Source organism: Mya arenaria, chromosome 4 (genome assembly GCF_026914265.1).
Source record: "Mya arenaria isolate MELC-2E11 chromosome 4, ASM2691426v1".
Classification (NCBI taxonomy): domain Eukaryota; kingdom Metazoa; phylum Mollusca; class Bivalvia; order Myida; family Myidae; genus Mya; species Mya arenaria.
The window spans coordinates 45,734,198-45,752,156 of NC_069125.1; the positions used below are offsets into that span (position 1 = coordinate 45,734,198).

Below are 17,959 nucleotides of genomic sequence, written 5' to 3' on the forward strand. Positions count from 1 at the left end.
ATGTTTGTCAAGGGAGATCACTGCGTCAGTGCACGCACTGTCAACAACAACCAAAAATAATTCGATAAATCACCAACACAATCAATTCAAGATAATAAATTTAAAACATTTCAATTTTCTTAGGAGGTATCCGTTATAGAATGGCGACTGGTAATGCAGCAGGCACAGTTCATCCCTTAGCAGGTGTAGGTGCGGATCAAAACTCAGTAGAGGTAAGCATTCGCGTATGATTCAGTACAAGTGATTTCGGATATTTTTAATTCGGACAATATCATTGAAACAAAGAGTATGTAATTTCTAATCAAATCAATTCATCAATGTTAACTTAAATGAATGAATCCACATTTATTTAAAAAAAAATGAAAATGATTTTCCTGAAACATTGTTCTATTCCAATTAAGCTTAAATAACAGTGAAACAATAATTATATTTTTCAATTACAAGAAAAAATATCCTGCCTTATTGTGTTTTTGACAGTCTCATGCTTATAACTCGTGTTAAAGGAACTTTTTTAACATTCAAACATTCATTATGTTCCCCATAATGTAAAGTAGCCCAAACAAAATTCATCAAAGACTGAAGCAGCTGTTAATATGGACTAGCTTTCAATGATTCCAAGAAAATGACATCTCTCGCTAGAATATGCAAGCACAATTTGGCACCCACACACAAAATCAAACACCAATAAAATTGAAATGGTTCAACGTCGGGCTATCCGTTGGGTTAAACATGACTTCTCTCCTCTCTCCAGTGTTACAAACATGCAGGAAAGTCTTGGTTGGCGCTCACTTGAACAACATAGACTAGATTCCCGACTTGTAATGTTTTACAACATATACCATCATCATGTTGTTATTACGCTGCCATCTTATATTCAAACACCAATAAGATTTACCAGACTAATGCACCCACTATGTTTCAGACAAATTTAAGTAAAAACTGACTATCACAAATTTTCATTCTATCCTCACTCGGTTGTACTTTGGAACAGTTTGCCAAATCATATTGTCACTATCCCCACCCCTGACACATTCAAGGTGGCTGTGGCAACCATTAAGCATTAGATAAGCGAGCAGTGTTTTTATCCTTTTACCAGTTCACCAATCACTTTTTATCATGTTACCTAAATTGTGTTCTCTTTTATACCCTAGTTCTCACTTTTCTGATGTGATTTACCTCATCAGTGTTTTATTTTTTCACTAACAAGCAGGCGCGCACCGTTCATGTCAGTAACACTCGAAAGAGGAGTTGACATTAAACAGAGATAGATAGATAGATTTCCCTTTCATTTTGAGCCCGAAGAAACTTGAGCAAAAAGTGTAAAACAAAATGGACAACAGAAATTTATAAAAAAAATATGCCAAGCTCACCACTTTTCATGCATATATTGAAGACATTAACAATTCATGTGTGTGCAAGCCATTCTCCTTTTTACTTCATTGATCAAAATAACAATGCAGGGTTTTCCAAAAAATATGTTTTTTTATGAGCATTTTTATCTTCTACATAAGTCCAAAGCCTTTTTTGAATTTATTCATGTCAGGTAAGACTTAAAGAAACCATAGATGAATATTTAGATGTATAGTATTTTCCATAAAGACAAGATAATTTTACTCAATGTGAATGCAAATAACACAGTGATTTCTAATACAAACCTGCATGTTCACTGATCCAGACATGTGAACTCTACCGGCGGTAGCTAAAATCCACAGCCTTTTGAGACCCCAATACTGCTCTACTGCTCTCCTGACAATACCTTTCTCAAAGCCTTATTTGCTTAGGCAACTTGTTCTACCTGGTATGACCTAGGATCATTTTAACCGTTTATGGATAACTTGTAATGTTCGTACTCCCTGTCAACTAATATAATGATTAAATGTTGCAAAGCTTAAAACATAGCTTACACATCATATTAATTTGTCTCTTGGCAGAATCCGTATCACACTTAATTTTCTGACAACTTGGTTTAGGGTCTTCCAGCTTGGTGTGCACTCTAGTCATGACAGTATACAACCCGTAATGATTAATTTGGGTCATAGGCCTAGATCATGCTGACATTTATTAGAAAATGTATGGGCACTCTTGACAGGCAACACATCAGATTTGCAGAAGTCTAGTTCAAATTTTGGTATTTTTGTCTGCAATTCTGTATCATTTTTCAATCTGGGCCGTACATACTTTTCAATACGGGCTGTATTTGGGATGGGTTGTAATAAAATGAGTGTCCAGGGAATCTCAACTTTAACACAATAACATTGTTCTCTCATTTTTTAAAAATAAATTTGAGATTGTATATACTTGAATTTAAGAGAAACTTGACATCACATTTAAATATTATAGACCATGGCTCTTTCTTCATAATAACAATAAAACATTTTATATAAGAATATATAATTCAGTATTGCAGTATAAGTATTAATGTAAGAACATTTAAACCAATATTTAAATATCAATTGGTCTATTTCAGAGTTTGACTGAGGTTTTCCGATGCTTTATTTGTATGGAAAAGCTGCGAGACGCTCGCCTGTGTCCACACTGTTCCAAGCTTTGTTGTTATACATGCATTCGGGTAAGAGAAAATGTTAAGCCATGTGTTCATTGTATGTAATTATTATTATATATTCTATTTTATTTTTTACCTGAAATAGAAATTATATTTCCGTTTGCATATATATCTAATTACATATATATATAATTATATATTGATTGAGTGCTGCTTAAGATTGACTTGTAAATTTAAAGCAACTATAAAAACATAGAATTAATTGATGAAACTTTTACAGAGATGGCTGACAGAGACACGAATGCAGTGTCCCCACTGCAGGTATGTGAAGACTTTATTAGGAATAACTTAACAAGGACTGAACAAGGATCAACTTTAAGTTTAATAATGTCAGGCCTCAATTTCATTATTTTAGCTTTCATGTTTTATTGAAGTATGAAAATGTAAACATCATGCCATGTAAACATCATGCCATGTAAACATGATGACATGTAAACATCTTCCAATGTAAACATCATGACGTGTAAACATCATCCCATGTAAACATCATCCCATGTAAACATCATGACAAGTAAACATCATGACATGTAAACATTACCCCATGTAAACATCATCCTTGTTAACATCATCCCATGTAAACATCTTGACATGTAAACCTCATCCCATGTAAACATCATGTAATGTAAACATCATGATCATCTCATGTAAACATCATCCCATGTAAACATCATGACATGTAAACATCATCCCATGTAAACAATGACATTGGCATCCGCGAGGTGCAAGTCAAGTACCTCTGGCTAAAATATGTTTGGTTTACTGAAAAAGATGAATGAGTGGGGAATGCTTGTGGTGCTTGTTTTTATACCCTCCAAAACAAAGTTTGGGGGGGGGGTATACTGGAATCGGGTTGTCCGTCTGTCCGTCTGTCTGTCTGTCTGTCCGTCTGTCCGTCTGTCCGTCCGTTTTTTTTTTGTCCGGGATTCATCTTTGTCGTTATTGAACAAATCTTTTTCAAACTTTCAAATATTAATGACCATGATGTAAACCTGTGCCTCCGTGGATTTGGTCAGAGTCGCATGATCCTGAGTGGAGTTGTGGCCCCTTAATGAGTTAAATTGGGCAAAATTAGCTTTGTCCAGGATTCTTCTTTGAAGCTATTGAGCAAATCTTTTTCAAACTTTCAAATATTAATGGCCATGATGTAAACCTTTGCCTCCATGAATTTGGTGGGAGTCACATGATCCTGAGTGGAGTTGTGGCCCCTTAATGAGTTAAATTGGGTAAAATTAGTTTTGTTCGTCCTACTCCTTCGTCATTTTTGAATGAATCTTTTTCAAACTTTTAGCCATGGTGAGAACATTTGCCCCTGTGATTGTGGTTGGAATCACATGATCATGTCTCCAATTATGGCCCCTGAATAAGTTAAAATAGGCAAAAATTATACAGCTTTGTCTAGCCTAATCCTTGTTCCAGAAGAGATCAACTTCTAAATTACTCAACAGATTTAAATAAAACAATAAATGCATGATAAAAGAAGATGCAGTGAGCAGTAACCTTGGAGTTATGGCCTCTTTTCAAAGGAATGGTTTGCTATTCCTGTGTCCAGGCGGCATTTGGGGGTATTCGTCACTCCTGTGACAGCTCTAGTTTTCTTTGTCTTTTATTCTGCCACATTTATAAATGTATTGCTGATTGTATCCTTAACTAGTACATCTTCTGTCAAACATGATATCTATAAATCTATGTTATTATTACTTATGCTTTGGCAGGGCTCCTCTACATGTGTCAGAGCTGGTGAATTGTCGGTGGGCGGAGGAAGTTACGCAGACACTCGACCTACTACAACACACTATCCCACCTAGGGATGGAGCAGACACAGACCAGTCAGTATATGTGCACACATACTTTCTGTAAAATGATCCTCTTCATGCACATATCATAAATCTGTACATAGTATATAATTGAAGTATATGATCAAAGTGTTTCTAGCTTTGTGGGAAAGTATCTAGACAAGTTTTAGTCTCGATAGAAAGACAACCTGTGAGAGTGGGTTGGAGCCCCACCATGGGAAGAGCTCTTAGCCTCTCAAAAATGTTGTGTAATAGTGGTTTGAATAAGTTTTTTTATGACAATTTGTTGCTAGAATATTCTTTGATTTTATATCAATTTTGTCCAGAATTGGTATTGCTTGTATCCAGCATTGTTACAGAGTGTGACCTGATTAGTTAGCGATTGTGTACTGCTTTGTTTCTGATGGGCTCCTTGTTCGTTACTGAATGTTTTCTGACTTTTTAAGGTGCAGTGAACACAAGGAAAAAATCAGTGTGTACTGTGAGACATGTAGACAGTGCATCTGTCACCAGTGTGCCTTGTGGGAGGGCAAGGTAACATTTTTACCTTTATTTGCAGTATCTTACACCCAAAAAACACACACTAATGTGAGCAGAAAGAATTTATACTTATTCTTCTAGTAAGTTGATGTTGTAAAATCTCCCTACGCATGTAGTATCTTTAACCCAGTTTCTTTAGATGAAAGTTTATGATGTTTGATTTTATGATACTATTCCACAATCTACGATAACTAACGTTTTCAGTGTCATGTTTTATAAGGCATTACCAGCGGCTGCATAGCATTTCTACCTCTTTAGCTATGTATGGTACATTTTTGAAAGAAAATTACAAAACACAAAGACCATAATAGGGAAAAATAAGGGGTGTTTCAGTGTAGGACAGCGAAAGGCCACAGCTGAGGTTACTCTACAAATTTTATTTTATATCTCCAGCACACCGGCCACACCTTCAAGCCGATTGAGAACGAGTACAACCAGCATGTCCGTCAGATCATGGAGGAACTGAGTCTCATACGACGTAGAAACATTGAGATTATCAGCCTTGTTCAGGATGTTGTACGGTTACTTTTAAGACATTCTTGCTGTAAAAATCACTTTTGGGCAAAAATATGCAACTATTATGAAATTGGTACTGTTTGAATAGTTGCAATCCTGCAAGTCAGGTACTTGAAATGTCAATAAGTTTATCTTAACTAGACTTGTTGCAATGTTCAAAGGCAAATATTAATGTAGAGGATTGAGCCTGTTTTTAAGACTTATTTTTGTCAATGTGAGGTCCACATATCAGATTGATAAGTGTTAATAGAACTGGTACACTTAAAACGATGTTAACATTGACAATTGGAAAAATAGCACCATTTTGTGTAACTTTTCACATAATGGTAAACATCACTTTTTCCAGGAACGTAACATAGACAGTGTGAAGTCAGCGAAGGATGAGCGTGTGCGAGAGATACGAAACGCTGTGGAGCTCATGATTGCCAGGCTGGAGTCACAGCTAAAGAGCAAACTCCTCACTCTTATGGGTATATCAACTGTTAAAATATTGAGCAATATTGTCATGTACTGAAGACCTTTGTACAATAACCTTTTAAACAGAAAAGAACCGTGTTTTCTTACTTTGGTTGTTATGTTGTGGTTGTTATGTTGTTGTTTGGGTAGCTATATAACTGTATGTTCGCAACCATTGCTTTACTAAATGGACTATACTTTACTAGTATCACTGAAAAGTTGTCTGACTATGACCTTGTTACAGTTTAAGGATATCAATGAGCTCTTTTTACCTAATCTCATTGCTGTCAGAATGACAATAGTGACATCATAGCATTTTAATACATTATGCCTTAGAATTCCACTTCTTTTCTCTGACAAGAAGATCTTACCGGTATGCAAATTTACTTTTTACGTAATAATTCCTGGTGCAGGTCAGCGCGGGCAGCTAACCCAGGAGACAGAGATTCTAGACTCGGTCATCCAGAAGATTGAGAGTCAGGTGGCTCACAGCTGTAAGAAGGACCTGATTATCCGCAGTGAGGAGTTCCTTGCCATCTTTAGACAGGTCTGTTTGTGAAATGATTGCTGTAGTTTATAGTTCATATAAAAGTCACTATGAAGACCTTTTCCTTGATCAATCCTTTTGGATGCCTTTTTAGCATGTTTGCAAATCTGAAGATAAAATCTTACTTCAATGCTGGTTTACCAGAAAGACAATATACATGACCTAGATGTTTTTAAATGTTAATGAAGCAGGTACACGTAGAATTGTTTTGCAATTAACTTTTAAGGAATGTGCTAGGTAAAATATAACCAGGCTTTTCAAATGAAAAACATCTTGCTTGTCTAATACTTTTAGATTAATACTAGAAGATATCTTCATACATTATTCTTTGTTTCAAAGATTGAAACCATTTCTTTACAGATGCATCGTCGCCCAATGACATCATTTGTGACCGCCCCAGTGCCCACAGACTTCACCAGTGAAATAGTCCCCCCATATGACAGCAGCACATTCGTAATGAATAGCTTCAGTGCCCTGCAACAGAGAGCTGACCCTGTGTACAGCCAGCCTCTACAAGTGAATGGACTCAGCTGGAGACTCAAGGTCTACCCGGTAAGTAGATAGTACAGTGGTCATTGGTGTTGTTTTTAATGTAATGCAAAGACTTTTACCATACCAAAACTCTAAAAGCATCACTAAGCAATATTTAAGATATTTAAATGACACTTGGTCCCCATGGTTTCAGATAATTTCCACATGTTTAGCAAGGCTCATAACTCTTGTTTAAACGATGTTTGAGTTATGCTCCTTGTTCAAATTGGAAAAAGGTGAGCAATGGCATTTGCCCTGTGGTGCTCTTATTGCTTGATATTGTCTGTATTGTTTGCCAGTGACATATACTGTGCTTGAGTTACACTGAATGCATTCTTCAGTGTTATCAATAAGAACCAGCTGCCGGCCAAAATGGCCTTTTCAATTGGCAATTGGGCCGGTTCAGATCTGGAAAAATAAGTAAATTTTGAGAAGAATAAGTAGTAGCTTGTCGGTTCATTTATCATTCATTACACAGAGCTGCTTTCATAGGAATGATATAAATGTCTTCACATGTATCCTTGTACCTGACAGGATGGTAATGGTGTGGTGAGGGGCAACTACCTGTCTGTGTTCTTAGAACTCTCAGCTGGACTGCCAGAGACATCCAAGTAAGAAACTCCATTGTTTTCTGCTCATTTAGATATAAATAACATAATTGCAAGGTGCTAACACATAGTCAAAAGTAACATGGAGCAATTTGTTCTCTTAAAATATCAACATTTAAAAGTCTGTTAATTACAAGAAACAGGTATGGTTTGGAAATTGCTGAGGCCTATTAAAATAAAAAATGATTTAAGTTACCTGACTGAAAGAATTTGCGGACTAGAAACCAAATAGAACTTTTAATCTGAACTGAAATTAGAAGAATCGGTATAATTTGAAGGTTTCAAGACAGTTTGCCATGCAAAAGTATTTAAAGAAAATGTCAACTTACTGTCAGACCAATATTTTTCTGCAGGATGTTACCAGAAACAAATATTTTGTCTGTTTAGGCTTTACCAAATATAACTGAATGCTAAATAACACTGTTACTTTCACCAGGTATGAGTATAGAGTAGAGATGGTCCACCAGGCTTCCCGTGATGCAAGTAAGAACATTGTGCGGGAGTTTGCCTCCGATTTTGAAGTCGGGGAGTGTTGGGGCTACAACCGATTCTTCCGCCTAGACCTGCTGGCCACAGAAGGTTATCTCAACACTGAGGTCGATTCCCTGACCCTTCGTTTCCAAGTCCGACCTCCGACATTCTTCCAGAAATGTCGTGATCAGCAATGGTGAGTGGGGTTGTAGCAATTAATTTTCAAATATGTCGTTCCTTGAACTTGTGTTCCCAAACCAGGCGTAGGTTTTTGCTTGCTTTACTTTAGAAGTTGCATGTGTTAAATAACGGGTCCTCAATAGATATATAGAAGGCATTATGCAGAGTGAAATAATTCACTGGGATTTTTAGATATGAAAGGAGGAATGATGAAATGTTTTTTTTCTATTCTGTGTTTAAATATTTAGTTTCTTGTATATTAAAAAACTTATCACAGATATGGCACAATTTAAATATCTTTTTTGATACCAAAAATAGCTTGTTTACTATGGCTTTCCATTAATTTGCCTTAAGCACATATATATCACATTGTACTGGATGTATTCCTGTTTTGTTTCTCAATGTTTTGTTATAAAATCAAACTAATAAAGATATGGTAATTGTTTATCAAAACACACTTTTGTATTATGTTTGTCTTCAATTCAGGTATATAAACCAGCTTGAGTCATCTAACACACAGTACCAAATGCAGAATAATGATTTGAAAGAAGTAGGTCATCACTTTGTGTAACTCATTTTGTTAAATTGATTTGAACAATAGGAAGTTTTAGAAGACAACATGAATGTTTTTATTCAGTTTTAGACCAATATAAATTAATCGCTAGATTTTCATCCAAATCTTTTTTTAAATGGGGGCGGGGGGTATTTTTTACTTTTCTTTGATGACAGTTTCACTGTTGAATATGTGTTCATGCTCTTTCTTATTGCATCAAGGGACCATAAACATGTGTTTATAGATGGACTCTGAACACGATCATAACAACTCTCCTTTTTTGCATATGAATATTATATGACATGGAAGAAATGAATAAACGCCATTCCCTGACAATACCCGACTGATGCACAAATACAGACCCAAGTTACATTTTTATAAGAGTCATTAAAATTTAAAGGGGGTATGGGTGCTGAAAAAATAGGGGAAAGGTGGGGATGAGAATCTAGCAATTAGTTTATAGTCGCCTTATGACTTACTTAACAAAGGCACAATTAATTTTTCAGGAATAATGGATAAGAATTAAAGGACACCAATTATTTTGTTTTATCCTTTTGGAAAATAATTACATTGCCAATTATTTTTGTCATATATATGTCCATGTGTATTTCTGGAGTGTGTGTAAATACCGTTATCCTTGTGTTTTAGAGAATCACATTGGAAATTCTGAGGAACAAACATTCCAGTAAAAAAGGAGTAAAAATTGGTAATGCATTGTTTGATTTTTGTGTGCATGTACATATTTACTTGTTCTTTTTTTAAAATGAACACATTTTATCTTTCATGTTCACATGTGAGTGGCAGCCTTTCCTCATATCCTCTGAAATTTTGTCAACAACAATGTCACATTAAAGATTTTGGCATGCAAATCGTAGCAATGTAATAACTCTGGCTAAAGTACTTGTTAAGTGATGCCCCATCATTGACTGAAAAAAACAACAGTAATAAGCACTGGCATTGTGATTGTATTCAGATTCCCCCATCCCCCTGGTAGACGAGGGTCTGGTTGACAGCCTGTACACCAAGTATTGCCATAGTGACCAGCCTGTTGCTGAGGGTGGTTCTGAGATAGAGATAGAACACAACGCAGACGACACTGAGACAGACTCAGACTCGTCTGACAGGAGTGAAGTAAGAATATAACAATGAATTATCTTGTATGTTTTTCAAAGAAAAAAGAATCTTGGGGTCCCCGGGGCCAGCACTGTTAACCAGTGGTGATAATTCAAACACTATTCAGGTGATTTTGTACCTTTATTAATAGTTTCACCCATGTGTAGTCAAAATTTGACAAGTTAAGCCCCTGACTGAGAAAAACAAGTGTTGGCATTTGGTTGAAGTGTTCTTGTGTTTTAGTAAAATGTTTATTTCGTATGATCAGTTCTGGTATGTTAAGAGTTGTTGGCATTTAAAGAATTGAAACTGAACTGAAAATAATTAATTGGTCTTGTTATAATTAGTCTTGTTTCCTGTATTTATATTGTTGTACTCTGTTCTTTGCTGTTACGGAAATATACTATCATTTTAATATGTCACAGAAATTGTAACGGAAATATTACAAGCCTCATTTTATGTGTTACAATGAAAACAGAAAAATTTGTATCTTAAGAGTTTCTACTGTTTTGTTCCTGAACAGCTGAGCCAGGGTGAAAGCCATGATGATGATCTAGAGGAATACTCCATTACTGAGGAGAATGATGTCGATGAGGAAAATATGTATGTACTAGATACTGCAGATAAGTAATAAGTCAAGACAATTTTTGTGTATCAGTTTAAAAATGGGGTCTTTAGTTTAAGCTTCTTTGCTAGTTGGTTGACAGACAATATTGTTGGTTGATTTGCCATTGTATGCTTTTCACCTCACCTCCCGGAAGGTTAATGTTGAAGAAAAAACCCATCTGTGTTCGATGAAATTGCGTGTAGGCAATAATGAAGCAAAAAGGCTCAAAATTAACCTTTGCTAGAGTGTATATAGTTTTTTGAGGCCCTGGGTCAACAGGGAAAATAAGAGCACCCCTGGAATCTGCTGGCTGTCCTCTTGGTGTCAGCTCTTAACATGGTGCATGTATGTCTTCAAGACAGGGATAGGAAAGAAAATGAAAATACATTATTTATCCCACTACTCCAGAGGTGCCTGGATAACTATGTTAAAGAGCAAGAGACCAGTAGGAAGTAACCCGCTACATTGACCAGTGTCATTAACATCCTTCATTATAACCTTACATGCTTTACTCCTGTATCTCCCACAGGTGCCTGGACAACGATGTTGAGGAACAGGAGGAACTTGGGATAAACAATCTGGACCAGGACACCGCTGCTGGTGGGGAACCAGCAACATCTGCCATGAACATTCTTGAACAGAAAACTTCCAGGTTTGTCATGGGAATAGCACCTTCTTCTGAATTGATTGGTCCCTTTCAATCAAACCACACAGGAATGATTCTTGAGTGTTTGTCTTTTAAATATGTACAAAGGATGGTATATCATGGAAAATGCGGGTTGACATGTTGCCATTGTAACCAACTGCAAAAACTTCTAAAATATTCTTGTTCACAATAGCTACGATTACTTTGGAACAGAATATATGAAGTTGCAATATGAAAATAAACGCCTAATTTATATAATAGTTATGTGCCTGACTGTAATTTGATTAAAAGAAACCAACAGCTGGTAATCCTGTGAGTCATGCCTATTATCCATTATGATGTCAGAAGAAGAGAAGCTACAATTATATGCCAACAGTTAAACTGTGTTATTATTGAGTTACTCTGTGCAACAGACTTTCAACATTACAGGAATGATGATGAGACAATGCTGCTACAGTTTCTACAAGACAGTGAGAATCAGTGGCCACGCAGTCGACGCCTTGGACCATCAAGGTTTACCACACCCTCTAGTACAGGTGAGCTACCTCAAGAGGGAGGGCACTTGTAACTCTTGTAAATTAATCTATCTTTGTTCAAAGTGAGCAAATGGTGGGGAAATATCGAGTGATGCTCTTTAAAATGAAAGTGTTTTTGTTATATTCATTACATGTATATTGAATGATGATTAAAAGATAGTTGGATGCATGGTTGATTCTTATCTCGGTTAGTGTAATTATTTTTGTCAAAAAGCACAATATGGATGTTTGCATATGTAACAGGTCTGTAACTGTTCAGCATCTGTCAGTATATTTAAAATACTTCTATACTAAATTACAAAACCTCACATCACACAATGACGAAACTATCTGTATAGTACACATCCCAATTTTATTTTCTCATACAAAATTGATTAAGGGACAGTTGGAATGAATAAACTTTCCTCAAATGAGTTATACACCCAATACTGTGATAATCCACACGCCCCAAGTCTCACAATTGATAGGAAGATTATCTGAATACTTGAGTACCAAACCTATTACTCTATGCCATCCCTTATTTATATGATGCATCCCTTAAACTTCTAGTCTGTATATTTACAGCTGACATCCTATTGAATCTGGACCTAGGTTTCTTCTTGCCGCGTCCCCCAACCACGACCTCCGCCTCCTCGTCTGCCCATCATGTCCCCACCCCCCTCACTACCACAGCTGAGTCCACCTTGGGCAAGAAAAACAATGCCAAACATACCAAGACTACTGACTCATCTCTATACTCAGGTAGGTCTAATGATTGTTGATGAAGGTGGTTCCATGAAATTTCTTTCTAGCCAAATCATGCCATAAATTAGTAGAATCGAAATTTTGTAGCAGCAAACTTTTACTGCTCTCGACTTGTCCGAATTGAAATGTGTTAAATTGCTTCAAACAATGAGACTTGTTGATGGTGAACTTGTTTTTATGTTCTCCAGGTGCTACAGGCAGTGTAGGGGATACATCCTGCCAGTCACTACAGGACCTGCAGGCCCGTATCAACCGCATTACTGAGACGGACACACTTGAGCACATACAAGCACGCTTTAATGAGCTTGCAGCCACAACCTTCTCCACGCTGGCTGCTGCCAATGCCGCCGTCTCAAGTGAGATTGAAGCACGGGCAAGGGCCACTTTAGAAAAATCAGGTAGGAAATCATGATTTAAATGTTTATACCCCCTTCATAAAAATTGTTAGTGGAGTGAAAAATGTACTGATTTACATTGTATGTCGATATGTTATATTCTGGCACAGTAATCAATGTAAGGGAGATGTTAGTCATCTTTATATGATATACATTGGTTTGATGCCATATATTTTAATATTAAATGTATAACAAAATATCTTTGACTTCACTGGCAGTGAAACTGACTATACCCCAAACTGTAACATTTATAGTATTCCTTGCCTAAAGAGTATATTCTTCAAGAGTTTATTTCCATTTAAAGACCTTTATAATACCTTTTATTTCTGTGTCAGTAACTAAAACACTATTTGATCTTCTCTTTTAAGATCCTATAACATGCATTTTTATGTATGAGGATTGATTATTATCCTATTTTATTTCATACTGTTAAATTTTGGTATAAAAACAAGATGATTTAAACTTGAAAATAAAAATTCCATTATATACACTGTGTTTTCTGATTCCTTATCACATAGTAGCCTTGTGTGAATGGGCAAATATACTTCAACAATACTACACAAGATAATTTCAACTCTTGTGGTCAAATTTTAATGCTTTTATAAAAAAAATCCCCCCCCAAAAAAATAAAAAAATAAATTCCAATCCAATTCTATAAAGGTAGGAAATAATAGAAATACTATGATAGTTGGTTGATCTGTGATATTGTACCACTTCTTGTTGCTTGCGTAACAATACATGGCAAGCAATTTGAAGCAATACAACCACATAGATCAACCTAATACAATCAAACTCTGTTGGCTCTTGACTCGATTTCCTTGTTGGCTCAAATTGGATGTAAAGGACCGATTTCTTTGAACTGAAGTTAAACATTCCTGCTTGGCTTGTATTTCCTGAGGATCAAGTTATTTTTGTTGGTTTCTGGGAGTTCAAGCCAGCGGGGTTCGACTGTATTTTAATACTTCCTATATGTACATGTATGGGTAATGATTGGTATTTCAGAGCGAAAGCATTCTGGGGATTCTAGTCACAGATCAAAGGACGATAGCAGTTGTAAGGGGAGCAAGGGGAAGGAGTCGGACAAGAGCCCACGAAGAGCCCAGTCAGCAGGCACCCTAACTATGCTGGGTGGGTAGAGATACTATCAAACTTTTGATCCTAGTACTTTTACCTGATAATATGTTGCATTTAGCTCTAAAAGGATTACACATACACCCATAAAACTTCCTAGGAGTTTTGATCAGTTTTATGTACACATGCACATGTTTTTAATTCCAAAACTCAACGTTTAACCATTCCTCTATCCAGGAGGTGTCAGGGAGTATTCATCAGGTCTGGGATAACTAGTTTACCAAAGAAGAAAGTATCTGATACGTTTTGATGAAAGAACAGTATAATTTTCAAAAGTTCATTATGAATAGTATTTTTCTCCAGGGTTTTCTAAAGGGATGCAGGTGATAATGGGTTGATTCAGGGAGAGTTGCCTCCTCTCTCTTTATTCTTCAACCGTGTAAATGATGCATGTTTCAGCCTGATTCCGTGTTCAAACTGTAATAATCATTCAATAGTTTTGGGTTTCTGATTTTGCGTCTAGGCGATTCAATTTATTATATAAAATCCCATTGTACATGAAAACTGTATCTTAAAACTTCGCCAATTTGCATAGCCTGGTATTTTGATCTCATTAAGAGTTGAAATTCTATTTAACAGTAAAATATTACTTGTAAAATCTTTGCTAACACAATACAGCCATTACTTTCCTTCACTCTTTGCTCTAATTAAGTCAATGACATTGATGACCACATAATCAATTAATTGTGCTTTACTGAAATATCCCGACACCTTTTAACTGATGTGAGATGCCTAATTAGGCTTATACCAGCATGAGGAATGCCATAAAACTTGGAATTTTACTGACCACAAATAACAGGGAATAACATTGGTTTAATAACATGAATTCTAGCTTAGCTATTAAAGGGTTGTCAGCTCAAAAAACGGGCCTGAGGGAAGTAATGGTTATGAAATATATGTGTTTTGAAAGTTTTAAAGCATTGCTGATCACCATACTTCTGTACAATTTTGATAGCATTATTTTTATCAACCTTGTTTTCTTATACCAGATAAACCACTATCCCTGCCTGCCCTGGACATGTCACTGGAGGAGGGACCCCTGTCTGACCTTGACCTCACCCTGGATGGGGCCTTGGGCCACGACCTCCCTCAACAGTTTGAGGACCTGACCTTCCAGACTCTCCCTGTACATTCAGGAGATAAATACCCAGCCTCAGACAAGAACGAGAGAGGTGGGTTGTAGCATTTATGTACTTGGCGAGTACCTAAATCTGAATGCTTTTGACTAATACAGTATTAAGTTTCTATGGCTAGGATGCTCAAGGATTACAAATATCAAATTTTATGCAATCTTAAGTTGGGCTCAAATTTTAAATCTGCCATATAACAAAGTAAGTCAATTTTAATGTTTTATGAAAAACTGCAATGGCTGAAGACCAGTCAGTCTTCTATAATTCTTCTGATCTAAATTTGATACAAAATAAGTGGAGGTATTTTATTTTATTTCATATATATGATAAATTTTGTGACAGCTGGATTGCTAATGAATCCTTATTGGACATGTAATTGGTATTTTATTAAGCATATAAAAGTAAATCACCATTTAACAGGAGGAAGCAAAAGCAAGGCCAAATCAGAGAGACAGAAAACTCAGAAGGACAAGGAGAATGCCAAAACAAAGGAAGAGTACACTGAACCTACCTCCAGTGTGGAGAGGGGGTCAGGGGAGGTAACTAGCCAGGAGACTGGAGAGGTGGTCAGTGTAGGGGAGACAACCCCTGCAGGACCTCAGGTTGAGTTTACTACTGCTGGGACAGGCAGCTCACGGTAAGTCATAATATATCCTGATCTTGGAGGTGTTCAATGTATTTTAATGCAAGAGGGTGCTGGCTATAGCCCCAAAAACACTTTAACAGCATAGTTCTCAGCCCCTCAGAAAAGACACTAGAATATGATTCTACTAAGCAGACAGATTCCAGCATGATTCATATGGTCTATAGCTGATTGTACAATTGAATTGTTTGTTAATTGAGTGCCAACTGAATAGATACACATTGAACTTGCTTACATAACTTTATTTTATTCAGAGAACACAAACAATGATAATGCAAGTTACAAGTTTGTGATTATCTTCATTTAAGGATTTATTGTTTTAGTATTGTGGTTCATCAGAGTATGAAATCATTGCCCAGTAATTTAAGTCTAAAGGACTTCACAATTATCCATGCACTTAAAAAATGTTTACATACGCTTATGAACCCCAATACTAAAATATTTACTGTTTACATTTACATCCATCATTTTCAGTGTCTCTGCGATAATCCAACTAAAACTAACAAACACTTCCAAGACAATTGAACGAAGTAACCATTTGGCATATATTTTACTGTGATAAAACGTCATTTGACCAATCACTGGCATTGTTTTTGTGGCATAAGAAGATATTGCGTTCATTACATTGTAGTGCAATTCAAAGGATATTCGTTCATCTAAGGCAGCTTAACAGGAGTGTTATGTCTGTATGTTTCAGAGACGACGATGATGAGACTTCAGTTGTTTGAGAGCTACAGTTGTGGCCATGGTTTGAGGAACTGAGATTTTCTTATACTGCCATATTGTGATTTCAGGGCTCAATAAAGCTCTTTTTGTGGGACCGAATAAAGCTTTGTGACTGACTGTATGATTGATGTGTGAGACTTACTCAATATATTGTAATCTGTTTTGCTGTATTTGGGGAAAGTGATGGAATCTCACTTAAACATGAATTTTAGTTTTTGAAGCCTGTGTTAAATAACTTAAATTGGAATTGGTTTTGTACCACATGAAAATGTGATGTGTATACTTGAAAGAGGTTTATCAAGTTTATCTAAAATGCAACACTTTTGTTCAAAGTAAAAGAATATACTCAAGATTAATATATTAAACATATATATAAATATACAATTTTCATATGTGTGCGTGTGTGTGTGCGTGTGCGTGTGTGTGTGTTTAGTGATACAACATTGTAATCTATGCATGATTAAAATTGGCTAATGATTAGAAATATTATTACCGAATTTTACGATAACTATTATGCAAATGAGCAGGGAAAAAATCTTGAGAAAAATTGGGTAAAATCTTTTTTCATTTTCAAAATATGAAATTCAAGATCTTTCTAAAATCAGCCTGAATTGGGCTTGGAAAAGATCAGTAAGCATTATTCTCCACAGAAAATGATTGTCTGTGTACTTAAGATCATCAGTTTTAACATTTACAGTAAAATTCGGTACATAACACTTTGAACGGTTTCAGTATTTGAAATAGGGCATTGCAATTTCCAGATGCTACGTCTGTTAATTAGATTAGCATTAAGTATTGGACTTGTTTTGTAAATGATAATTTTGCAGAGCATGAGTTGTACATGTTATTTGCATTTTGTTTTTCAGTGTTGTGCTAATTCACTCTGTGATACCTGTACATATTCACATAATTATAATAATAGTTGTTCATGTTTCTTTCGTCAGCATTTGACTTTATTCTGTGTGAAAGTCTCTGCCCTACATATGTATTGGGTAGGGTTAATTAATCTTCCAACATGCTTGTGCTGAACAAAGATACTACTACTGCACTGTATGTTTAATTTATTTAAAATTTTGATTGTGTGTTTCTGTTTTTCGTAGATATGTGTGATTCTTACATTCCGTCACATATATGTCTGTCCGTTCTGTTCTTGCTCATATTTGAAAATATAGTTATAACAAGAGTATGGTTTATCACTTTATATCCCTTGTTGATTGTGTTTCAAAGATAAAGGCAGAGAAGGGCTAGTAACACTGTACATCATGCGAATGATAAAAAGGCCTTCAATGCCTCAGGGCCAGTGCTATTCTGATATCGGAAGCCAGTTTGTTTAACACTGACTTCTTCAAAGTTGTCCGTAAGGTCAGGGTCAAAGAAGTTATTATCAGAAAAGTACTAGATAATTGTCAGATAATTGGTTTGTGGCATAGTCGAGTAGTCCTCTACCAAGTGTGCTCTAATCATGCCCCTGGGTTCAATCAATTTACATTGTATCATATAGGAAAAAATCAGCAATGACACATAAATTAT

At 36.0% G+C, this 17,959-nt stretch overlaps 1 protein-coding gene across 1 annotated transcript; it reads left to right on the forward strand.

Annotated features, from left to right (window-relative positions):
• Positions 1 to 47: 47 nt before the first annotated feature.
• LOC128232945 (E3 ubiquitin-protein ligase TRIM37-like) lies at positions 48 to 17,612 on the forward strand. Its single transcript, XM_052946754.1, has 23 exons — positions 48 to 212; positions 2,468 to 2,569; positions 2,784 to 2,824; positions 4,276 to 4,389; positions 4,803 to 4,890; positions 5,290 to 5,412; positions 5,759 to 5,882; positions 6,282 to 6,415; positions 6,776 to 6,967; positions 7,481 to 7,557; positions 7,991 to 8,221; positions 8,692 to 8,755; positions 9,407 to 9,464; positions 9,732 to 9,889; positions 10,395 to 10,474; positions 11,008 to 11,130; positions 11,554 to 11,660; positions 12,225 to 12,401; positions 12,593 to 12,802; positions 13,802 to 13,927; positions 14,920 to 15,102; positions 15,481 to 15,697; positions 16,401 to 17,612. Exons 1-23 carry the CDS (start codon positions 141 to 143, stop codon positions 16,429 to 16,431), a joined length of 2,832 nt encoding a protein of 943 aa, XP_052802714.1. The 5' UTR covers positions 48 to 140; the 3' UTR covers positions 16,432 to 17,612.
• The last annotated feature ends 347 nt before the right edge of the window (positions 17,613 to 17,959 follow it).